Source organism: Mytilus trossulus, unplaced genomic scaffold (assembly GCF_036588685.1).
Source record: "Mytilus trossulus isolate FHL-02 unplaced genomic scaffold, PNRI_Mtr1.1.1.hap1 h1tg000463l__unscaffolded, whole genome shotgun sequence".
NCBI lineage: Eukaryota > Metazoa > Mollusca > Bivalvia > Mytilida > Mytilidae > Mytilus > Mytilus trossulus.
This window is the reverse complement of record NW_026963372.1, coordinates 96,115-124,005: the sequence shown is the minus strand read 5'-3', so window position 1 is coordinate 124,005 and position 27,891 is coordinate 96,115. Positions and strand designations below refer to the sequence as shown.

General features: G+C 31.6%; 1 protein-coding gene across 1 annotated transcript; it reads right to left on the bottom strand.

Annotated features, from left to right (window-relative positions):
* On the bottom strand, nt 1-27,882 carry LOC134702454 (magnesium-dependent phosphatase 1-like). The gene is made up of 6 exons (XM_063563357.1): nt 27,400-27,882; nt 8,739-8,805; nt 5,383-5,493; nt 2,810-2,917; nt 1,995-2,086; nt 1-1,380 (listed from the first exon to the last, which is right to left on the bottom strand). Exons 1-6 carry the CDS (start codon nt 27,440-27,442, stop codon nt 1,055-1,057), a joined length of 747 nt encoding a protein of 248 aa, XP_063419427.1. The 5' UTR covers nt 27,443-27,882; the 3' UTR covers nt 1-1,054.
* Nucleotides 27,883-27,891: the final 9 nt, after the last annotated feature.

The following is a 27,891-nucleotide window of genomic DNA, read 5'->3' as shown; positions in this document are numbered from 1 at the left end:
AACAATTAATATATTATTTATTCTATATGAATACCTATTAATAAGAAAAAATGTTCAGCTGGTCGTAATATTCATGCTAATATATACACTGATAACGTCTACATCAATTTGTATATCTAAAGGTGGAACTTTTTGGCACAAATTGTGTTTGGTTTTCATATACATGTATTTTCTTTTTTTCCCCTCTATTTATGGGTCACTTAAATCTTCCCATTCCCGACTTCTTTTCTGTACGAAAAAGATCTTACAATAAAGATATTTGTTCCCTGTGATTCAGACAGCTTCTTCCAGTATGGATGTGAACAATTAAAAAAAAAACTATAAAAATACTTAAAATGACGGACATGTGTGCATTTTGAAAAAAAAGTATCTATTTAAGTAGTTTATGCTTCTTAATTGCATGTATACAAAAAAATGTATCTAGTATGAAACATGTGTCTAGACCGTTAAAAATTAAGTATGAAACATGTGTCTAGACCGTTAAAAATTAAACTATTTATTTTACAAAATAAGTAAACATATATATCCTTTGCGTTTTGTACAGGCTTTCGTAGTTTTATATACAATCTAAACTTAAAGCAGAAAAAGAATATGTTGGCAATATGACCAGATACCTAACATATCATAAACGAGGGATGGGATAGAAGATGAATGATTGAATAGTTGGATGTCCTTTTTTTATTTGGACAATCTCCCAAGCGATTATCTAATGGCGTCTTGATAGTAAACAGATGGTCATTTCAACTAGGTGTTGTATGAATGTTCTCTAGTTTGCCTTGATCATTAAGTGTAGTGATGAGTGATTGATATACTATCCATCAAGTTTAACATCAATATCGACAAACAAGTCAAACAATTAATGCACCAATATTTATCAACACATTCCTGAATTCTTCAAGAAGTCAAGGTTATCTCAGATTTCTATGAATATATAGTCGTCAAATATTACATCAAACGCTTGGAAGAGTCAGATTTTCAAAAGTGTCGACTGCGTCATCAGCGTTTGGATTATGTTCTACTCTATTTTCATACGTCTTGTTCTTGGTTAATAACTTTAGTTTTCAATAATTTCGGGACAGGCAAACATCTTTTTGTTGTCTTTCAAGTTTATACTTAAAGCAGGCGCTGACATTCTTCGTCCGCGTAGTCGTATTGCCCGATCGATGACAGGAGGGACGTCATATTGTATGGACGCACGTGACCCCCTACGTCTGTGACAATAAATCACAGTTGTTTCACTTTGTGATTCGTCAGAATCTACACTGTTTATAGATAGAGTACTGGTATTAATGTTGTCTGAATGGTTGTTTACAAAAGCTTGAAAAGCCTCATCTAGAATTTCTTCTGACACTCCACGATTGGCCCAGATACAGGTCACTCCTGAAAAAACATTTTAACTTTATAAAGAGTTCGTCCAAACAAAATCTACTTTTTTACAAACCAGATATCAGGAAGTTTTGCACCACTATAATCAGATTTGTTTTAAAAAAAATAGCGGTGACTCAAAACTTCAATTTCATTTTCTTTGAGTGTTTACATGTCCTTCCTTTCTTGGTAACAATTTGGACCATGATTTGTTCGTTGTGATTTTTCTGTTTTTGCATCTGTTGTTTGTTTTCGGAAGAGGCAGTTGTTTTCTGTTGTTCTGTCCAGTAAGTTGTATTACCTGTTGGCGTTTGTTCTGTTTTATTGATTTTATACAAACGATGCAATACATTGAAGCAGAATTATCAAAAGGCAAAATGTATCCATTTTACTAAGTTTTGCTTTATTACACGAAGGGGTATTAATGTTTTTTTTGTACTTTTATCATTCTAATAATTTTCTGTGCTTTATTGTGTTATTCATTTGATTGTATAGCTGATCTGAAAACTAAAATTTCCGAATCCCAGTATTTATATTGAATAATTATATTTCGTGCAATTTTGTGAAAATAAAATATTGTTTCAACTGAAACGATTTTGATTTAATATAAATGAGTACAAATGCGTTACCTAAACACGTATGTGCTACTTCAGAGAGGTGATCTCTCTCATCGTCAAAGAACATCATATCTGGAAACTCAATACCACTTTCTTTTTTAATTCTGCAAAATACATTAAATATATTCGTTAAAAGAAAATAAGTAATAACTATCAAATCAATAAGATCCTCTGATATCAGTTATTATCTTAATGTACAAGTTGTTTGGTTTTAAGGTCAGTATTCGTATCTTGTGTATCAAATAAGCGCAGGATCATTAACTTGAAATTCTTTTAAGTTTGTAATTTTTTCAATAAAAAAATAAGCAAACGATCTTCTCTAAATGTCAGTGTTCAGTAAGAAATCAACCATTGGCAAAACGACATGTTTTTTTCTTTAACGTCAAATCAGACATCTTTTACAAATTGTGATTTGGATGGAGAGTTGTCTCATTGGCCCTCATCCAACGTCTTCTTATATATATATTGGCTGTATTCAGAACAGTTATACGATTAAGCATCATACTAAACCTCTTAAATTACGTCATGTCCGGTCCAATGTCGTATACGGTTTTAAGGAAATGTCTGCTCTAATCGAAAATACTCTCAAATTTTTATTGCCTTTTACTCTCTATGCATGCAGCCGAACCACTTTGCATAACAAACCTTTTGTATAATTTGTTTATTTGTCCTTGCCATGAGTATGCATTTAATATTTGCCATTCAGCACCAATTCAAGCAAGCAAGCAACGATTAATCAATCAATCAATTTATAACGATTTTAAGCGGAAAACATGGCTTAATTTTTTTTTACAAAAATCACTTAAAAAAATCAGTGTTTGACTTACTGTAAGAAATGAGTAATTTTTGATCCGGGGTAGATTTCTATGTAGTCAAAGTATTCATCCCATCCAAAGTAAGATACAAGTCTTCTAGTTTCGTCTTTATAGAATGCCCTACAAAAGTAACATATATGGAAAAATGTTTATCATACTGATATTAAAGATTTACATTTGCATGATTATTAGAGATTACTTAAAAAATTATATCGAATTGAGAAAAAAAAGCCAAATTCTTCTCATACACTGGAAATATACAAACAACTCCAATTATTTATTACTACGAAATCAATAAATGGTCTCGAAAAATGTTATTTTTCTTGCAGTGTTTCTGTTGTACCATTGTTTCTTCCGTTTTAGTTTGTAACCCGGAAATTTTTTTGCTTAATTGATTAATGACAATTGCACAATGGTATACTGTTGCCTTTATTCAGATTTAAAACAAAACGAAACTGGCAAAGAAACGCTTTGTTATTGTTTGTTTAGTATCATCACAGATCTACGTGTTGAAACCTACACCTGAGCATTCTTCAGAGAGGCCATTAAACATGATCTAACGTATTTTATATAAAAGAAACTGTCAAAACGGTAGAGTTATATGAAAGAAGTTAAGAGAGCATCTTTTCCTATCATAATAAAATCTAAATCATCCGCAATCAAGATTTATCTGCTGTAAAAAATAGATAGCAAGTGATCATTTTCAAAGATATCATAGTATTTAATCAAAATAAACTTCATCTTTAAACACTAATGTGTTGTTTTAGTATTTATCAAAGGAATGTTATGAAAAACATGAATAAGCTTTCTAAAATAATGAAACTCGGTTTTATGAAAATAGGTGGTCTTGTCTAAATCCATCGGATGTTAAATATAAGATCATATAATGCTAGTAATCCCCCAAGGCATCAAAGATATAACCAAAGGCGCCAAATTTATATACATTTGTAAGTGTCAGGTTGTGGCATGTAATTTAATTAAAAAATGAAATTTATCTGAAAAATTGTTTTCCTATTTGTTTTTTTGAATTACCATGAAGTAAAGTACACAATTTGTTGCAGTTTAAAAAAAGACACAGTTCGTTTCCCTTTTCGGGCAATAAAATGGTTAGTTATTACAGTTGCATGAAATAAATAACGTATGCAGTATTGCAGTTTGTTTGCAGATTTGTTTTCACATCAATGCAACTTGACCGAAAACGACTAAATTAACAGAAATTACAGTTTGTCATTTTCTTTTGTACCCACAGCGTTGTCAGTTTAATATTTTCGACTTGTGAGTTTGAATGACCCTGTGGCATCTTTCGCCTCATCTTTTTGTTTGACATTTGTACTACAATGTCTTTTGCTCAGTGTAGGTTAATGGTATAGTGTAAGTATCCCTAACGTAATTAATGTACGGTGCATGCATTCATTCTAATGCCTTTGTAAATAAGTATATACTCTAACGTATTAAGGTCAAGGAACAGTAAATGGACTATGTCGCAGATTTTGCTTAAAATTTGCATACAACCTTGGATGGTTGAACTACAACTGAAAATCGAAAAAATAATACATTTATCTCTTTTATTATCAGAAAAATTGCAGATTGATTTCTTTTAATATGGGTGAATATTTGTATAGAAAGCACAAAAAATCGGAGAAAACCCTTCTAAAATTTGTCTCAAAATCGCCAAATCTCTAATTCCACTCCATAGATTTTTCTTAAAAAACTATATGTTGTTGACACATAAATTTCTGTTTTAATGATATAAACGTTTTACGGCCTGCAACGCGATAACGTTACGATTATTTCGACGTTTTGTTGGATTTTTTCACAAAGAACGCAACTTTAAATGAAGTTTACCGTAAAAACGAAGTCGGTGACCCTATCTTTATTTTGCATCATTATAATGAAAATTTATGTATCAACAACATATAGTTTTTTAAGAAAAATCTATGGAGTAGAATACGAGATTTGGTGATTTTAAGACAAATTTTAGAAGGGTTTTCGCCGATTTTATGTGCTTTCTATACAAATGTTCACCCATTTTGTAAGAATTCAATCAGTAATATTTCAAATGATAATTGAGATAAATGCATTATTTTTTCGATTTTCAGTTGAAGTTCAGCGAGCCAGAGTTGTATACCAAATTTTACTGAAGTCTGTGACATAGCCCATTTACTGTAACTTGACCTTAATCTGGGATTCTATATCCAATCTTTTTTGCACCTCAAATCTGTTTATAAATTAAAAATCCATTTCAGCCTAATGTTTGTGGTATGCTAGACATATGCGTTGCATAATACAATAATGCATATGACAATAAAGTATTGCTGATGTACCGTGCCCTGCCAAATTGCTGAGCAATAAAATAGGATAACTTATGTAGTTGTACTGGTATCCTAGCTCTAACATGACTTAACAAATAGTCTATATTATTGAAATATTAGAAACAAGAAATTAACCAATGTTCAACATCATTTTAAAATTACCTTTGTCAAATCTTTATTGAAATAACATTAATTTAGTAAGGTAATATTTTGCAACTTTTGATTATTTTATAATCAATATTCTGCTTTCGTTTATTTTTTCTATTAACTTACTCTGATGCGATTGCTAATTTGTATCCCTCATCGTGTAGTTTATATAAAATATGATCAATATCTGGAAATGATTTGATCTCCCTACTGTTGGCGTCAAACACTTTACCGTCACTGAAATATACAAAAAAACAAACTTTCATAGGGTAAACAATGTTAAAAAAAAAACAGTTTACCGTCACTGAAATATAGAGAAAACACTCTTTCATAGGAGTAAATACTGAAATGAAATAAATACTTTATCGTCACTGAAATAGAGAAAATATTCAAGCGGAGAGAAAAAGAATCGTCCTAGAGGAAACATTTCACTGTACAGAAAACACTTCATCGAAGAGAAAACTCTTTATTATATCATAAAAAAAATTATCGTAGAGAAGACACTTTCTCACAGGGATTATTTTATCGTAAACAAAACATTTCATACAGAACACTCTTAAGTGTAGCAAAAAACTTTTGACATCGACGCTAAAACGAAAAATAAAGGCAACAGTAGTATACTGATGTTTAAAACTCATAAATCCATGGACAAAAACAAAATCGGGGTAACACACTTAAACTGAGGGAAACGCATTAAATATAAGGGGAGAACAACGACACAACATTAAAATATTACACACACAGAAACGGACTAAGCATTCAACAAAATCATATGAGAATAACAAATATAACATCAAAACCAAATACATGAATTTGGGATAGATAAGTACCGTGACATGTCTTATAGTAATGTGAATTCACATTCAAAAATTAGAGAAAACATACGACACAACAGAAACACAACGTTAAAATGTAACACACACAGAAACGAACTATAATATAACAATGGCCATATTTCTGACTTGGCACAGGACATTTTAAAAGAAAACAATGGTGGGTTGAACCAGGTTTTGTGTTATGCCAAACCTCCCTCTTTTATGACCATTTGAAATATAACATTAAAATGACAACACAACATTACAGGACTACAATATAAATACATAGGAGAACACAATTGACAAAAAAAAAACCACACGAATAATAGCTAACAAAAGGCAACAAGTTTAAAATTCGAAAATAAAAGAGACATAGCAAAAAACTTGTCGCCTGTGAAACATTTATTTGGAATATAATAGAAGAAATAGTGAGTAGATGCTGAAATAAAATGTACTTTTCCTACATAAGACACGTTACTTTAGAATTGATATTTTTTCAGTTGATCACCTATTCGACATTTGTAATTGATTTTGGATTTTCAAAAATTTAGCCAGAGGCATCTCTGCATGAAAACACATAGAATATCGAAATGTGCATCACAGAAAATTGGTATCAGTAATGTAATAGCTTTTGAATGAAAAAATTATATGATTTAGGAAGGGAAACACACTCATTGAAGAACTTTTCCATCACTTAAAATAAACATAAAGAGATAAATTTATTATATATCGATATACTGTCACTGATAAATGGAAACGCTTAACACATTGTTTTCTTTTTTGAACTAGAGAAATAGAAAAAAGACATTGAAAAAAAATCAGAACTGTATATGATATTATTGAATTTTAAAGAAGAAAACAAAACCCAACAACACTGTACAACTGAAAAGACTGTTTAAAAATCACATATTCGACGTTTGTCATTGATTTTCTATTTTCAAATACTTTAGCAAGAGTCATCTCTAAATACATAAAATATCGAAATGCGTATCTCAGAAGATTGGTTTCAGGGATTTTATAGCTTAGGAGTGAAAACAGTTTATGGTTTGAAGTAAAACACACTCATTTTAGCACTTTTCCATCACTAAACATATACATATAGAGATAAATTTATTAAATATCGACATACTGTCCCTTATACAGGGAAACGCTTAAAACATTGTTGCTTCTTTGAAGTAGAGAACTTGTAAATAGACATTGATAAATAATCAGACATGTATAGGATTTTATTGCTTTGAAGAAGAAAAAACCAACAACGCTCTACATAATTTCGAAAAATAAGCTCAGCATAGATACATGTACCAGGATAAAAGAAAGATCGCGTTCTATTGGAATTTTTAAATCGATTTCTTATTTTAAGATTGTTTATAAATGTGAAAATTTGTTTGTTGCTTGTTCAGTAATATGCTTTATATTTATATGCTGCTTTGCTTGATTTGTTTTGTATATGCTTTTTTATATTCAACAAAAAGCTCACCAAAGCTAAATATTTTTGTATGTTTTAGGTTTTGTTAAATTGTTTATTAGTATATATCTCTGTCCTGAATGTTCTTGCATTTTTTTGTACTGTAGTCCTGCCAAGAAATGTTGTTATTATAGTGTTCTATTTAACATTGAAATTTAAACGCGATCTTTGCTAGCCGCTAAACCAGGTTCAACTTACCATGTTTTCTTCAAATGTCCTGTACCAAGTCATAACAATGACATGATACTTTCGTTTCTGTGTGTGTTGCATTTTAGAGTTTCTGTTGTGTCGTTGTTCTCCTGTTATATTTGATGTATGTCCCTCAGTTTTAGTATGTAACACGGATTTTTTTTTCAATCGATTTATGAATTTCGAACAGCGGTATACTACTGTTGCCTTTATTTATACTATGCTGAATCAAAATCAAGTTTTCTATTCTGTTATATTAATGTTGTGTATGCCAAACGCACATTTCGTTTACATAAGACTTATCAATTAGACTCGAATCATCAATACCAAACAAGTTCGAAGTTGAAGAGGTTCGAAATTTTTTGAAAAACACAGCTAAGATAATCTATTCCTGGTGTAGAGTATCTTGAGTATTTCGAAATATTCAAAAATTCAAAGTTTAAAGCAGACAGTGAGACAATGAAATACCTTATTTTTATCACCTAATAAAAAAATAAATCAAAGACTCTAATGAAGAAAGCAACAGAACAGTTTATCATTGTCAAAACCTCTAACAAACAGAAACAGAACAGTTGTGAATAGGTATGCATCAATTTAATGCACAATAATCTCACACGTTATGCCGTCATTAAGGAGATAAACAACAAAATTAACTCTTCTGTGTGAATAATTGTGAATGTCTCTATCAACTTTCGTACGTTATTTATGTAATTTTTAATGAAATATGTATACTTATATTTTTATCTTAAAATTTGTAATTTGGTTTGTGAAAATAAAGGCATATACATAAACTTTTGATTCATTGTTATTTTAGAGGTCATAATTTGATAGTTTGTGATTTTAGATGTCAGTATTTGATATTTTCTTATTTTAGAGTCAGTATTTGGTTGTAGTTGTGCTTGTACTGGTCAGTATTTCATTATAGCTGTGATTTAACTGATCAGTATTTCATTATAGCTGTGGTTTTATTAGTCAGAGTTTTATAACAGCTGGGAAGAATTGTAAATACTTACGGCGTTCGGTTAAATGGAGGCTCTACATTATTTTTTCGGTCTACCCTAAATGGCCACAATGTGTAATCTGAAATGGAAAGGAAATTGTCAAGTTAATATTGTACATCAGATTACAAAAATGTAGTAGTGTCATAAATCGCATGCAGTGAATATTGTTAATATTATCTACATAGCTTTAGACACACCTTTTTTCTGAGATAATCTTTGTTATAGGTGATTTGTTTTAAAAATCCTGTTTACAAAATTATAAATTTACCTTAGTCGTATTTGGCACAACTTTGTGGAATTTTTTGTCCTTAATGTTTTTCAACTTTGTACTTGTTTGGCTTTAAAACTATTTTGATATGAGTGTCAACGACGAGTCTTATATTGACGAAACGCGCGTTTGTTGTATTAAATTATAAACCTGGTACCTATGATAACCATTGCGATGTGTTTTTGCATTGGTTGAATTGACATTGACTTATGTATATACAACAACTTTTGTTTACCTATATAAACACAATATCGCCTTATATTGGTACTTTTTTGTTGTATGTTTGCATTTTGATATTTTTGTGTTTGTGCGTATGTATCAAACACTTATTAAATGTTTATCGAGATGGTACAAAAAATATTAATTGTTTAGAATATTAACAAAAAAAACTTCTAAGATAGATCAGGTCCATTCATATTATAATGCGTTTGTGGGAATGTATTTACCATATTTATTAGTGGTAATTTTGATTTTGTGTCGCACTTTATGCTTTTGTCGTTGTATTGCTATGAAGTTTGAATGATTAAATTGAAATAAGGTTAATTAAAAAAAACTTATGATATGTTCGCACATTACGTTAAAAATTAGTTTCCTGACTTACAGAAATGTATGGCTTTTTTGGCATTTTGAAAAGAGCTATAAATTGTAGATTGTATTTTTTCTGGTGAACAGGAATCTGTTGCAGATCTGTAGTACAAATAATCTGTTAATAAAATCAGCTAATTACCGCCATAACTTAATATAATGAGACACAGGATATCCAACCCTCTTTAAAAATCAAACCATCAAAAGCTTTCAACTACCTCAACACATTTGCTTTACATAAACAATACGTAAACCAGAGTTCATCACAAGTTATGCAAGTGTAATCATCGTTTATAGACCAAATGGATTTCTCCTTCATGCTTACATTTTTTTTATTTACAGAAGCAGTAATTTGAATTACATGGCAAAAGAAATTTCTTTTCATTCATAAAATCACTCTACATACAAACAAATACATCATGCCTTTCGTTAAGTAATAATCATTAAGATAATTAAAGCTGATGTCACATGACCAAACAGCTGTGAAGCATGTTTGACGCTGATTGAAATTTCGTCTGTTGTTTTAATTATTATTTTTGTGTGGAACTTTAATTAGTTTTTGTTATGTAATCGGCATGGTTTACCTGTACATATAGATCACCAGAGGAATGTTAGTGGCAAGTCATGGTATCTTGGAATATGAACAACAATTAGTTCTGATCTCTGTCTCTCCTTCTTAGTTAATGAAATACCCAAAATATCTGGTAATTAACGAAGTATCCTCGACCTTTATTATAAGTGATTTACGTGTTACAGTTATTGGAAAAGTTTAGGGCATTTCCACTTTTAACGAACATTCAACGTTTTCCTCAATTTATTTCCATTACAATTTAAACATGCGAACACCACACCCTAATACCAGCTATAGTCACTGAAGATACAATAGAACCAGTTTCTCCAATTGCGAGTTAAACACATTTTGACTATGAGGTCATGGATTGGGGTTTTAAAGATTAAAAAAAATTAAGGATTAAAGAGAATGATTAATTAGCAAATAAAAATAGAGAAATAAAGGAAACAGAAGTAAACCGCTGTTCGAAAGGCATGAATCGATTAAGAGAAAACAAATCAGCGTTACAAACTAAAAATTGGAGAAAGACAATAAAATTAAATATAAAGGGGGAAAAAACCAACAACAGAAACAAAAAATTGCAACAAAAAAAAACCGACAATGCAACACACACACGGAAACAAACTATAAGATTTCGTCGTCATCAATAGGACAACATTTCCTGTCACATTGAAAACAATAATCTGAGATTTCAAATCAAATTATTAATCTACTTCCTAACCTATATAGATATCAGAAGATATGATATGAGTGCCAATGGGACAACTCTCCATCTATGCGTTTTTTAAAGTTATTTACAAACCACACTCATACTTATTTCTTCTAAACTGTATTTTCACATATGCACACACAAAAGTTCTATATTCGCCTGCTTGTATCACTTATCGTGCAAAATCAATTTGAGGCCTTTTCCTTTGATTATTTCTAGCATGTTATCATATAAAAAGAATTGCAAAAAGTGTATACAAAGAAAAAATAATTTGACACTAATTTGCGTAAATTGATTTTCAAAATGTTTTGACGTAGTCTTGATTATCTTACATGTATCCAGTAATAGACAATTTTGGGTAATTTATTTGAAACACTAACCAGAATAGATGCCTCTGGCTTTCTATGTTGCATTCCATTTGACTTTAGTAAGAATAATTTCAAAATATACTTACGGGTTATTTAAATATGAATATAGATATAACATAGTATGAATGAGATAAGTCTGTTTAAACACCGTATGGAATATCATTTTACATGCCACAATCTGACTAAAAAAACAGATAAATTGGTTTAACTTATATTTTAGGAAGCTTGTATGTTATTTTTGGAATTTTGACTGATAATTATCAACATTCAATCGCCCTTCATGAACTAGTAACACTCATTTTGATAAAAATTTGAATTTTAATGATATGATAAATCTAAATACCAGCTTTCCTTTTTACAACGTAAAGTACAAAGTAATTCATCATTTTTAAGTACGATTGTCATATTTTATCTTTTTCTTAGTTCTTTGAGCATTGTTTTATTATATTGTTTACTGAACTTAAAAGTGATGTTTTGATCTATTTTGTAGATTTATTGTTTAAATTTTTTTTCTAGGATTTAAATAAAATATGATTTAGAGAATGAATACGTCAACGACACAAACAACAGAACATCTATAGGGGAAACATTCAGTCTTCAACGAAACACGAACCACTAAATAACATGTCAAGCTCAGAATTGTCAAAAGTCCAGAAATACCATTAATGGCGACCAACATATCAGACAGAGGATATCAATAATCGTTCAAAACTGCTTATTCTTCCGAACAGGTGATGGTGTGGTTCGTTTTATATTCTGTTAAATGTTACGTTGTCTCTTCAGATCATAAGAACCATATGCATTATATCGGTCGTCAATATCATCGTTTCATCTCATCTTCAGATTGGCCATCTTCTCGTCTCAAGCAATACAGCTAAAGTTTTTAAACTTAGTAGTTACAGGTAGTGCAATTCGAAGAATAAGTCTGGTTTATTCTTTTATTTCTATTACAATTTCACCAAAATTGCACCGATTGTAAGCTTGATTTTACTTCTTTTAGTTGCTCAAGTACATGAATGTCATACCACAGAGTTGATTACCTGTCAAAAATTCTATATTCTGTATAACAAAATTCAGTCGGAAAATTATATGAATAAAGTCTATCGGGTCACCCATTAACTTTAAGCAAAATAATCTAGACAAGAAGAGTAGGCATTAACTGTATTATAACATCTCAACGAGGACAACTACCTCAAGTTAATTGTTAAGATAATGCCACTCAAATCAGACTATAACACCCATTAAGCACCATAAGTGACATTCAATGTTCTCATTAAACAGATCAACGTAGTCAGTAAAAATTACACGCTTTAAAGTTTGTAGTTATGTTTGATACTCATTTTACACTACTACAGTAGTATACCGCTGTCACCAAGTCATAAATCGATTGAGAGAAAACAAATTCGCTTATAAACTAAAACTGAGGTAAACACATCAACTATAAGAGGAAAGCAACGAAACAACAGAATCACTGAAGTGTAACAAAAAAAATCAAAACGACAAATACAACACACACAGAAACGAAATCTACTCATTACTATGACTTGGTATCCCATGAGCTCTACTTGTCTGATGGTTTTAAGGGAATCTACTATTTCATCGTAAAACATTACCATCATTTGACAAGGAATTTAGCTCACAACGATGTTGTATACTGACGAAAGCTGTTAATAACTTCCGACCCTTACTATTTCATCTTCCAAAAGTACAAAGTTTGCTTAAACGCATTGATCAATATTACTGACATCATGTTATTCAAATTTCAGATAGAACATTATTCATATCTTTACATAATGAGTAATCTCTAAGTTTTGTGTGATGTAAGTGAACATTAAATAACTGTTGCGTAACACCTATTTGTTTTCTTTCTGCTTCCACATTTCTTTATTGTATACATTAATGATCATACTTGTCAGGATAAGAAACAGATGTATGCACATTATGCTTTTGTAATGTCATTCAAAAATGTATTACTTTACATTCATTACCATTTATTTGGTTTGGTTTTGTGTTTTTGACACACGTGCGCTCTACTATTGCATTAAACAAATGTTACATATTGTCCCCGTTCTTATTTTGTGGCAATAAGAAATCATCTGCTATTGAATCTGTATCCTTTATTCTGTGGGGAACAAATACTGAAATATTTGTTCTAGTGGAAAAGGATAATCCAGAATATCTATATTAACTGGATCATGATTACAAACTAACTTCATTTCATGGAGTTGCCTGTTTTAATCAGACTGAAAGTTTTGATTTGTCACCACCTTCATGAAGAAGGTTGGTTCTACCTCTAGTGTATTGATGTATTTTTAGTTACTCAATCTTGAGCTTTCTATATTACGATTACCCAACCCCTACCAACAAGGTTTATATTTTATACATAAGAATGTTAATGCATAATACAAATGCATAATCACTATTGAACTTTAAAGCAATATTTTTATGGAACATCACTGTTATTGCTGTTCGTCATCTCGAGTTAAAAGGAGGTATGTAGTCAATTTTCATCCTGCTGTTGTTGTATCGACTTCATTTGTTTTATTCTTCAGTGTTAACTGACGCATTTTTATTTCAGCCTTTCTGCAATCTCTTGAAAATCGAAAAGCTAAGTTAGATTATACTGTTGGCGACATTGTTCTTATTTTGTGTATGTTGCTCTTCACATTTTAATTCTCTCTTCGTAAGAAGGCCAAGGTTGTGAATCAAAATATTCAGAAAGTTTTCAAATTAGAAAATAAATGTATTGTATTTTAAGCTCCGACGGCATCAATTGGGGATTTGATGGTCGCAAATTAAATTTACCATTCTAAAGAAACTGACAGCAAACAACGTTAAAACATGAAATTAAAATCTGGCATATGTCGTCTGAGCTTGCGCGTACGTCCCATAGCAACAATTGTGAATTGATGCCATGTAAAAAAGTGACGTTATCCTATCAAATTGAACGTTACAAACGTTGTTGCATTAGAATGGCTTGTGAATCAAAATATTCAGAAAGTTTTCAAATGGCTTGTGATAAGTTTCTTGGGTATCACGAGTTTTGTTTTAATCCTTAAACCAGAACATAAATTTCAGAGACGTCAGTCCTATTATATAAGCTTCCCCTTTCAACAATCGATTACGTATCTTTGAAAATTTGAATAGATAGATCATGTCTTGAAAATTTCATTCACGATTTACCTTTTATTTAAGAGTATGACTATAAAGGTTTATACAATGAATTTGACATTGTTATCCAATTTGTTATTTTATACGACTATAAACTGCAAATATTCAAGCATTCAGATGCTTAATATTGAAGTGTCTTATTATCATCTTTTCATTTAACGGTAGCATCTATCAAGATAAGGCATTTCAATGTAAAATGTTTGGTGCCTTAGTTTCTGTTGATCTCTGAGATAACTTGAAGAATCTACTTTATGGCAATCATTTCTTCTAACCGTGTTCTCAACGAGAAAATCATGTTGTTAATATTATTCAATGCCTCATGCCTCATCCACTTATTCTTTCTCACAGACAAAAAAAAACCATAAGTTTGATGTGCGTTTCTGTGTTCTGTTTCTACACGGTTATTGACATCACGTCAATGCCGGCTAGATATTTGTTTCCTTTTGTGAAAAGTGGATACTCGAATAGGTGTATGAGTCTTTGTCCATTTTTTTTATGTTGTAATTTTGTTTGAATTAATGTCATATTAACCTTTAATATATATTTGGGTTGCGTACTAGTTTTGTTAACATAAAGTTACTATAGAAGACTATTATACAAGTGGAAGGTTTGATTAGCTATAAAACCAGGTTTAATCCATGATCGTTTTCTATGAAAATGTCTGATATGACAGTTGATTATCATTCGTTCCGTTGGTTGGTAACGTTTGATTCTGTAAGTTTTTATGGATTTCCCTTTCTAAATTTTCCTTGTGGTTCGGTATTTTATAAAAATCTTATTCATAAACCCAGTTAAGTTTCTACTTTGGATGTATACAGCTATTAGATATAAGAAGATGAGGTATTAGTGCCAATGCGACAACTCTCAATCTAAGTCATAACTTGTCGAAGTAAATCATTATAGGTCTAAGTACGGTCTTTAGTTAACATGTAGCCTTGACTCACACTGAACAGCGAGCTATAAAGGCCCCCAAAAATGATAAGGGTAAAACCATTCAAACGGGAAAACCAACGGTCATAGATATAAAAAAAAAAAACCGGGAACGATACATTTATGAAAAAAACTATTTGTTTGATTTGCGTTTTTAATTGATCTTGATTGGGTTGATTAAATTTGTATTAAAAAGTGATAACTTTAAATGTTATTATAACTTAGTACATGCACGTACTCGTGTGTCATCCTACCACAGATATCAGCTGTGTTCAAGTGTACACGTGACATGATAAAACACAGACTTCTGACAACTCAATTGAATACTTATTGTTTTGAAGTACTGTGAGTGTACTCCTACGACGACAACAATTTAGTTGTTCGATGGAAAACAGAATATACATTGTACTTTATTCATTACATTGTGTTCATACACGTATGAAGTAATTAATTCTCATATACATATATAGTAGATACAGGATTTTTCGCATCAAAAACTAAATTATCATTTTTTAAGAGTTATTTTTTGTAACGGAAGGATTTGTTATTTAAACACAGCAATACTTAAGCGAAAAGTTGACTAGATTTAAGTTTATTTTTCTGCGAATATTGGACGGTTTGTTTTTCTGCTCTCCAGTTTGCAGTTTTGCAATACTGTCATTTTGTCAATCAATTTTTGAACTTACATGATTTTAAAACTTTCGATATAACAGAAGGTTACGTGTTTACACCCCTCCTGCCGGCTGGTTTCAATTCGCAGATTATGAAGTAGAATGCAAACAACAACTTCAATTGTATTGGAAAGTACTGTATGTAAAACATGCGCTTTTTTGTGAAGTTATTACAATCATTGTATTTTATATACCATACATAAAACTATTACAAGGTCATGCATTGACACGTAGAAACAAATGAAAAGGGACAAAACGACTGAGAATAATATTTAAACTGTTTAAAGCAGAAAAGCAAGCGAAATTAAAGTTTACGTGGTGCAAAGCCGAAAACTATGCATTTTAAACGTGTACAAATGTATACGAATGAAACAGTTTCGATCTCTTAAGGTTTCTTTGTTTTTTATCACCTCCTACTTGGATATGGACAAGTTTTATAACTCCTGTAAATACTGGATGAAATCTTCATGACCTTACAGTGTAAAGGTCAACCCAATTATCCTGACTGGTATTTCGTCTGATGTCGATAAAACTGTTAAAGTAATTGTTGAAACATTGTTTACACGTGTTTTATCTTCAATCATGTCTGTAATAATAAGTAATTAGCGCGGTTCCATCGGAAGGCAGACATCTTTGTTTCGATATGAGGGCCGCTTATGTCAAAGACAATCAGTTACGATTCTGAGAAGCCACAAGGCTTTTATACAGTTAGGAAAAGGGAGTATGCGAGAGTGCTAGAAAAGAATGTCTATATTGAAATTCTCTGAAGTTTACACATAACTGTTGTCCCAGCAAATTGTACAGACAAGTTGATCAACAAAACGTTTTAATGTCAAACATTATTAATGCAGTCAGCTCACCAATAGTCGACATACATATACTATGATTTTTTTTATTAAAGAATTCGGTAAACATTTACAGAATGCTTGTATTGAGGTTTTTTTTCTATCAAATTCCAAACAGTAAGATCATGTTAATGTTAGGGAACTATGTACAATAAAAAAACTTATGTTTTCGTCATTCTTTTTGTATCTTATCTGATAGAATAAAACAATCATAAATTGTTTTCAGTTTATTGTTATTTTCAATGGTAGGTTTACTTTAAATTCCATGTATAAAACAAAAATAATGACTTTAATACTTGCTAGAATTTCAATCAGAAGCTTCATCAAACTTCTCCCTATTCTAATGATATACGTTGCTTCATTTCTTATTGGTTTTTAACACGGTGACCATGTTCAACACTTTATTCAATATCATTGCATCGGCGGAGGAATTTGGAGTGTCCGGAGTAAACCTCTGACCCTCGGAAGGACAACTGGCAAATCTATACTCAAATGATATCGGAATGACTCGACCCCACCATGCCGCGAAGGACTATATCTTATAAATACATATCTATACACAGCAGGTGTGTGTTTGTTAATCAGTCTCTAAATGTTTTAACCTAAGTTGAGGAACCATCCCACAATACTCAGCTCAATGCCTTATGCAGAGCAAGAACAGTTTTTTTAGTATTGAAAGCAGACTTGCCTTCAAATGCCTTTTTGTAATAAAATAAGGTTTATCTTCAATATTGCCAGGGCGACAATTCTTAAGTAATTAAAGTTACAGAGATAAAACACATCCAAGATACAGAAGACGGGAAACAGACTAAACAACAGCAATTTATTTCACGCTTACAACGGGGTTCTGCTTACATATTTGATCAATTTGAGCTCTGCCTTTCATTGACAACTGTAAAAACACACGCTAATCGACGCCTTTCTTAATCTGTAAAAAGGTTTTGTTAAATATCGACAGGATGTTTACATTTTTCAAGATGCCTGAACGATTAACCAATGTACATCAATAAACTAATAGTTTAGGTTAAGGATCGATGGAGGAACTTAATTTTTTGTGGAAATATTGTAAAAATTTTATTTGATTTTTTGCATTTAATTTATAGAAATGGAAATAAATCGTAGTATTTTATGCGCACATCAAGAAATTACAGGATGTACACATTATAATGTTCTATTAGTCTTCTAACATGTAAAGAAGAAGATGTGGTATGATTGGCAATGAGACCAATCTCTACAAGCGACAAAATAACACAGACATTGACAACTATAGGTCACCGTATGACCCTTAACAATGAACAAAGCCCATATCGCATAGTCAGCTATAAAGGGACCAAAAATCACAAATGTAAATTGCATAGTGTGCTCCGCTGACTGTAAGAAAGCATTAGTTGATGGAAAGTATTATTTTAATGAATCAGCAGGGTTTAATATACCAAAAGCACGACTAGCGCCGCATCTAGAAATGCAACATATAAAAATGTGGCAGTGTGATATGATGGTACCAATGTGACAAATATCCACCAGATTACACTTTTGAAGTGAACCTGACTCTACACAGATACTTGGTTGGTACATTATTGGCCAGTCTTTAGCTCCATAATAGAAACTTCGTTTATCTATCATATCGGTGGTTTTCAATTTCGAATTGTATTTCCCTCTTGCTAACTTTTTTTGCTAAAATTGTAGTATGACGTAGTGGAAACCGACGATAATAAGAAGATGTGGTATAATTGCCAATGACAAAACTCTCCATCAGAGACCAACATGACACAGAAGTTAGCAACCATAGGTCATCGTACCACCGTCAACCATGAATAATGTGTATGCCTTTGCATTAGGAAGTAATTATCTAGTATTTGCCTCTTTCTTGATCCTCCTATATTGAGATGGCACCATAGTGTGTTTGTTCGGTAAAGCTTTTTTTTCAAATAACGTTACAGATAAACAAACAGTTTCTAAGTTTTACAATTATTTTCTTTAACATGATATATGTCATTCAAACTTTGATAAATAGTTATCAGAGGACTTAAGAACACGTTAAAATCAAATTATTGCCTTGGTTCAACTCTAACAGAATAGTACATTTTATTAGTGTTGGCCATTCATCAAATATTATCCATTTTTATATCATTCAAGGCTGACTGAAATATTTAATTTTTTGACTGGTAACCAATAATGATTTTAGCATGTTCACATGGCAGGGTTCCACCTTAATCGTGTTAAGTCAAAAGTTCAAGAACATCTTCAGCGGACAGGCATTATACACAGACCACAACAACTCCAGGTGTGAATACAGAGTTAATTTCATATTACATCAGTACGTTTCTGTCATTTTAGAATATAATGGTGCTTTTAATCTATCTAAAAGGACAAACTCAGCAACATTATTTCTATGGAACACAAGGTTGCCAATCGTATTGTCAAAGTGCATACTCGTGTTATATGCATAGTTTTGTTCTTTGTATTTATAGTTTTGGTAAACGGTATTCATTCGCAACATTCTTTGATTTATCGTCCTATAAAACATATAATTTATATTCTTCGTTGAAAATATATTTACAATGATATGTCGCCATTGTACCTAATAACATAAAATTTGTGGGGATTATATGTTAGCATTCGGAATTTTCACCGGCAATATAGGCCCATATTCCGTTGCATGCAGTGCTTTATATTTCCCGAGCCAACAGGAGAAGAGGAAACAGGCCACTGAGTTAAAAAATGACCCCATATTCCTTTACAAATATTGTCATGTTTAACGTTATGTTCTCATTTCAAGACAAACAATCATCGAATGTACTTAGAGTGCCAGCGGAAAATATGTCATTGACAGATGTGCAAATAAATCAAATATATGATCCAACAAATATCATCAAATATTTAATCGAAATATCAAGAACCTGAATTTAACCTTGACTTATTTTTCTAGAAATAGATCAAAGTCTTCCTGATTTAGACGTTCTAATCGCGTAACAAAGAAGTCAAACACAAGTCTATTAATTTCGGATATTTTTTAATATAATGAATATTTAATGGTGGCAGTAATTAATTTTTTTTCTGACAAATTTGATAGAGAGCGATTAAGGGTGATTATTTTCTCACCTGTTTTCAATGAAGATGTCGAGATTCTGTTGTCTGATTCTATCCGAATTGTTTAAGGAGGAGCTGCTGACAGAATTCTCGGCTTTAACGAGGTTTTTGTTCTCAACACTTGTTTGTGGTGATCAAATTATCACGGTAACCCGATTATCATCACACATTGTCTTCTCTTAAGATATTGTTTTAGGATCAGACATAACTATTGACTAACCAGTCTTTCCACTTAGCGCACCTCTATAGTTTTTGACATAACAATTGACATAGCAGTTTATTTCACTCATCGTACTGACCTTGTCCTTTAACATTACTTTTGACTTTACAGTATTTTCCCTTATCGTACTGACCTTGCCTCTGACTTACATCTCGACTTTAATACGATAAGTGAGAAGACTGGTAAGTCACTTGTCAGTCTTTTCACTTATTGTACTGACCTTGCCCTCTGACATACATATTGACTTACCAGTCTTTTCACTTATCGTACTGACCTTGCCCTCTGACAAACATATTGACTTACCAATCTTTTCACTTATCATACTGACCTTGCTCTCTGATAAACATATTGACTTACCAGTCTGTTCACTTATCGTACTGACCTTGCCCTCTGGCATTCATATTAACTTACCAGTCTTTATCAGGTATCGCACTGACCTTGCACTCTGACATACTTATTAACTTACCAGTCTTTATCAGTTATCGTACTGACATTGTCCTTTAACAAAACTATTGGCTTATCGTTTTGCTTTCGATTACCACACTGACCTTGCCCTTTGACAACACTATTGACTTGCCATCGTACTGACCTTGTCCTTCGATATGTCATTATTGACTTACCAGTCTCCTTACTAAACGCACTGACCTTGTACTTTGACATTACTATAGATTTACCAGTCTTTTCTAATTAGTGTAGCCTGCTTGTATTTGATAAAGTTTTGACTTATCATTTTATTTCACTAATCGTACTGACCTTGTCCTTTGACATGACTATAATTAGCTAAAAAGTCTTTTCAATTATCGTACTGACCTTGTTCTATGACATCACTATTAGCTAAACAGTCTTTCCACTTATCGTACTGACCTTGTCCTATGACATTAGTACTTATCAAACCGTCTTTTTCCACTTATCGTACAGAGCTTGTCTTTTTGGCATTACTATTACATTATCAGTCTTAAATACTAAGCGGACCTCATATATTTTGACTAACTAGTCTTTCAAATACAAATACCCTAAAATTTAGAAGGCACTTGACGTATAACTTACAATTGATCCAATCGTATAGCAAAGTTAAGTGACCATAATCGTATATGCCTATGTAAGTTGCTGACATAAGTTCTCTCGGCATGCAATAAATGAAATTTCTCTTGAATGATTTATGATTCAGAACTTTTTCCAAATCTGACAAATCGTGAAGTGTTTGAATAATGATTGTTCAACCTATATCAACTTACAAGGATATGTTATTGGTGATGTTCCGTTAAATATACAAATCGAAATACAACATTGTGAAATTAGCAAGTTGTGTAATTCGCTGTCTTCTCGGTGCTTTTAACTCTCTATCGATTATTTACATAACGCATCTTTCAAAGGATGCCACGCGTCTGTGAATTTCACACAGAACTTTCTGTAATATGAAATTACCGTGTAATTTTTACATAATCAAAGTTACGAAACACAAAAAATGCCAATGATGCAATTATAAAACTAGTATATAGGAGCTACGTATTTTTGCAGAACCAACTAAAAATCATTAACAGCATTTGTTTTATGGTTTTATGGGCTATAATTCGAGCGAAAACTTTTGATGTACAAATGTCATACAAACATTTAAATAAAACATGGTAAACAAAGCTATTTAAAAGATGAAATGAGATATTTATGGTTTAAAAACGAATCTCTTGATACAATTAATATATAGTTACACATTAATCAAACCTTATATTCATAAACTCTTTAATTGAAGTTCCATCCATAAATTAGGTGACCAAAGGATCTTTTCGACATTAGATAAAAACAAAATATCCTACATGATTAAATCAATCATAAGAGAAAATTTAAGAACATGTAAACTGGCATCGAGGTGGTTTAAACAGTCCATTTCGAATCCATAACAGCCCCTAACTTTTAACGTGTCTGGCCATCTCACGTTTAACTAGACGGCGCAACTTAATTCGGAGGAGTTTACAATTATACTTTAAGGTTGATGTCAGTTATAATTGTGTTTTTTTTTATTGGTTTAGCTTTTTCTATTTTTTTTTTTTTTATATTATCAAACTATTCTATTAAAACCTTTATGGTTTCTAACTTTTTCCGCTGAACTATATCTTAACATAGCCCTCTTTATTGTGAACTAATTTGAAAATATGATATTTAAAAAAAAGATACTTAAATGAAACTAATATTCATTTGTATAACCTGATACAACCTGTCCTCGTATCGCGGTCAAAAATATTCGCATACGACATTTGTACTCGGACTCAGAAATCAACCAATCAAAATACTGGATTTGGTGAGTTGAACACATCAAATTTCGTACTCCGAACACTAAGTGAAGTGACTGCAAGGCCTTGTGTTTGGAAATATTCAGGAGGCTTGGTCTTTATTATTTTCATGATATGTTCATGACTGATTTTGTCTTTTAATTAATTTTTGTTTTCATCAAGGTATTGCAAATCTATTTTTGTATAATGAGTTTCGATTTTTACCTTCCGCCTCTTTTTATACAGATCGTGACAACATGTCTACATATTTAAAACAACGGAAACCACAACAAAAAAACATAATCTTGGCATGCAGAAAAAAGTAACCACAAAATTTTGTTAGATAGTTAGCAATGTCAATCCTTTCTACGTGCCATCAATAACTAGTTGATTATTTTCCAATTCACATAGAAACCCGAGTTTTTAAGTTACATAAGTGACGCATGCGTTATTCCGTAATCGTAAAGACTGTATGCTTAGAATTCTAAAGAACATTGCCATTAATATTGGCCAGATTTTATAACTTGACCGTCATATCAAACGAAGACAACACATTTACTCGTAGACAATTAGACAATATATTTTATATGAGTGAACATTGAAGTAAAGTATTTTAGTTTTGATTTTGTAATAATCTATAATATATTTCTTACAGATAGATTTGATATTTTCTCTGAATAATTAAACATCATGATTAAAATAAACTGTAAGTTCTATATATGTAATACAGTAATTGGACAAATAAATATATTACAATTTAGGCAGTTGCTATTTGTCCGGCTAGCCGGACGAATAGTACCAGGACTATTTGTCCGGCCAATACAATGCGCATGTCACTATAATATTTGTGTGTTCGTGTAATATTATCTTCAAAAGCACCAGGGGGTAGCACATGTTTGTAATTTTTAGTGTTAGGGCCTAATCTTGTTACTAGTAATTGAAATAATTGTTTTCTACATACTAGTAGTAGTATATATAGTCCATATGTGGATAACGAATAATTAGAAAAAAAACCATATACATCCCATATTTTTTTTATATAAGAAGAGAGAAGAAATAACTTGTAAAACAAACTTGGGTTGTGTTTAACTCGTGGCATGCATTTTAAGTTAAAGTAAAGGATTTTTTTCTCCTGATTCCATCTTTGTTGTCCAGTGTATTTCTTTACCCCACATTTTTTACCCCACTTTATATAATCCTACTTCCAACATTCCCATTCCAAGCTATTTTGTAGCTTCAATCCCCCTCCCTGATATCGATACCACTTCGAGGGCTACTTGCAAGATTCATTTTTGGAATATAACTAAGCTAAATGTCATTCAGTTATACATGCAATTGTAAAGTTCTTTCTCAACTACTCTTGCTTTGAACATATTTTCCACCATTTACATAGCTGTAGCGAGTCGAATAGTTTTGTAAAACCGATCAATTATCTTTTATTTTCCTTGTGATTTCAATTTTTTAGAGTCCCTTTTATAAGATTATATCATTCTTATCGTGTTCAATTGTCAAATTCCGACAACTGCAAAATTTATCACAAATATTAATATATCACCGTTTTCCAAACAGCCATGACCTTAAAATTGAAAATCAGTGAGCAGATTACACGCGCCCCCTTGGTGCTTCTGAAGATAATATTACACGCATTTCCGAACGCACATTATATGACATGCGCATTACAATGGCCGAACAAATAGCCCTGGCAATATTCGTCCGGCTAGCCGGACAAATAGCCACTCCGTACAATTTAAAATAACTAACAATGAAATTAGGTATGCTTGCGACACAGAAAGTGGCGGGATCAAATACGGCTTTGAGCGCGAAACCCACTCTAACCTGGGCATTTATAACCTTGTGCAATGCCAAAATATAGGTAAACAGTGTCGACAGGATGTATAGAATACTGATATCATAAATACCTACATATACAGCAATATATAATATCGAATTATGTTTTAATTTTCAAAATCATAATCAATTTCAATTAATATCGATAAAAACAATATTGAAAGAGTTTATTACTGTGTAAGAAAAAGCATCATAACATAAAAACAGTACTTTAATGATATTTTTAAACGGAAAGTTTCATAGCCAAATCAAAAGCTTGTTCACATCAATTTTTTTTTCATATTTTTTATTTGATTCAGGCATTTCCTTATGTAGAAATTGACATTCTACTCTTTGAGAACAGTTAAGGCACAGGATCAATGAGTTAACAAAGATCGTATCTCAATTTACGGGTTGTATAAACAACATCACGGTATAAATTTGGATGTGATATCCATTTTTAAATCAGAAACCCACATGTACAGTCAAACTCTTTTAAATCAGAATTCCGCAGGCACAGCCAAACTCCTCATCAAATCTATCTATCGATGAATGAATTTAAAAAAGTTTTGTTCAATCTATGAAAAGATGTAAAGTAGGTCTTGTTGGTGACCTTGTGCTGTTGTCTGCTATATGGTCAGGTTGTTGTATCTTTGACACATTCCCCATTTCCAGTCTCAATTTTACTTCAATATTTAAAAAAAAACCAGAAGATTTTCCAATGCCAACTCACAAAATGTTCCTAGAAGAACATAACCACTCATTGTATCGCATGCAACAACTATTATCAGGGACGCAAGCGGTAAGATCTGTAAACGTACAATTGGTTGAAACCATATCATGGTGTTATAAAGCTTGGCCATGCGTTTTTCCCCATTGTAAATCTATAGGAAGAAGCTGGTGGTGTCTTTCGTGTCCGATATTTTTGGTTATTAAAATTACCGGTCCTCCCTTTTTTGGGAAAAAAATTGGTTGCTTATATAGGGAATCACTGAGGCTTGACTGAATCGGGCTCCCTCTTAGGCAGTCAGTGGGCCCCCACTTATGAAAATTTCTAGATCCGCCAGTGCGATGTAATAATTTAAGAATGTACTATTCATTTTTTCTCTTAGAAATCAGAAAAAAATTATTGTTATGATACACACAGATAGTTAACTTATTACAGAACTATAAAATAACAACAGCTGTCATAGATAACTGAAATGTTGTAATCGGTATGTCTTGCAATAATTAAGGGAAGCGATTTTATGACTGAGAGACAATATTAACAGACTGAGTAATGCACGTGTTATGTCAACTGATTTACCAGCGTAAACATAAAAAATAGTTTTTTAAAACGGTAATCGTTTCTAAGATGGGGACTTAGACTTTAAAACATTACTATTTTGAACTTTTTGAAGATATGAATGGATAAAGATCGGTATGTCTTGATGGTATCTAAGACTTATCATGTACATTCCAGATCGCGTAAATTGAAATATGTTTACCATATATTTTTTTTTTAATTTGCGATAAATTGATATTTGATCGCACGTGCTGTTAAGAAATTGAGTTTTCCAGTTGAACCCTAGGTGAAAAAACTCAATGGACACAGCTTTACAGTAATCACCAATTTACATCTCTTAAAAAAGGTTTCTAAGATAAAAAGAGAAGTCTGCTGTATTAATGCGAGGGTGTGCATACAAATAAACATACATGTATTCTCATTGTGATTTCCAAACATATATAAGAAGTTCATTTTTAACTTTTTTTTATTAGAGCGTCACTAGTGGGTCTTTTGTAGACGAATCGCGCGTCTGGAGAACACAATTTTAATCCTGGTATCTATGATGAGCTTTTGATGGACTAGAAGTATCTTTTTAATCAGAATTATAGTTAAACGTTCGTGTGACAGTAACAAATGAGCCATTGAAAAAAATAAAGAAGTGTGTATTGATATCTTTCAATTTCGATGAGCAAGATCTATATAGTAGAGAATTGTGACCATTTCTATAAATGATTATTTATTATAAGAAAAAAAAGAAAGATCTTTCGGGATTTTCTAAGAAATTATGTATTCGGAAGATTGTTTTGGAAAATATTTTTTTGTTTCGAATAATAATGAGATTAGTTATCATTTATGATGGTTCTATAATGGCTCGCATCGTATCAACCGCTATGCACCTTGATCCTTTAAGTTTTTGAAATAAAAACCGACAGGAGCTTTCCTTGTAAATGTATTCTTAATTTGTTCTGTTTGACTTCGCTTTCATGTCACAAAACAAACAAATCAACGTAAAGAGAGTAAAAAAGTCGGCGTAGATGTAAAAAAAAAAAAAAGGACCAATACTACCGGTTATTTGGCCTATATCTGCAAATTTATAATATTTTTTTTTTATATACATATTTTTTTTGTGGTATTTTTAAAAAGTTATCCAGTTTTTTTTTTTTTTATAGAAAATTAGACTAGAGAACGGGAACGGAAAATCAGTCAAATAGACAACACATCGACCATAGAGCAAAAACAAAACAACACAAGGCCATCAAATACTAGTACATTTGCCAATTGAATATACTACATTTTTTACTGAAACATGTACTAGTATATGATCATTACCCGGAATCCCTTTAGAAAACATCATACTCCTTTAGACATATGATTATTATCCGAAATCCCTTGAGAAAAATCGTACTCCTTGAAACATATGATTCATGATAATCTATCAAGACGATAGTTAATGTGGTTTTGTCATCAGTCATGTGTCGTGATAGATTCTTTGGCATATTTATGTTTGATGAGGTAACAGTCAATAGTCTATCATCGCAGGGCGTAGCATCTTATAATACTAATGAGAACGATGACTTTCATTTTGAAAAACCAACTCTGGCAGAGTTATATTGTAATACACATTTGATAGTGTTCAATCTATTTTATATGTGCCTCTCTTCATTATTTTCGGTGCTAGAAAACACTCCTCGTTTCGTACCTTTATTTTCAGTTTCTTTTACTTTATTTCCTAAAAATCAGCTGTTAATATCTTTCGTTATGACAGAAAAAAAATGAAATCCCAATTGAAATGAAGTCAATGAATTAAATCGCATGCACCCCTTAATAATAAAATAAAACAGGTGTAACTTATATTGGATTATTATATATTAAATTTTTATAACTTACCTAGGTCGAAAACTATAAGCTTTGGTTTCGGTTTACTGTCCATTTTAAATTGAAAAAGTTGTGTCCTAATTTAAGAAAAAATGAATAATTCTTTGTAATTTTTTTGTCACACGCTCATCCCTGGATATTGATGTATTGACAGCCCGCCAATTCAATTTGTAAGATTGGCAATACTATACACAATCAAGTATACACAGAGGGCAGATGCTTGTTAAGCGCTCTATTTTCCACATTTAAGTCTTATTAACCAAAGTGTTTAACTGTCGAAAATGAATATTGAGTGGTAGTCGATCTGGTATATGTAGAAAATTTGGCGCGAAAACGTTTGTTACGTTGCAGCCGATATTATTATCACGTGGTGAAAAATAACGCTGGTTCGTTGATTCAATGTGCATATATTTTGATCACCCTGAAGACATTGAATTGATAATTTGTTTTTCGCCGTTGAAAACCTGCGGTTCATATTACTAAATAAATCTTAAACATCGCTAA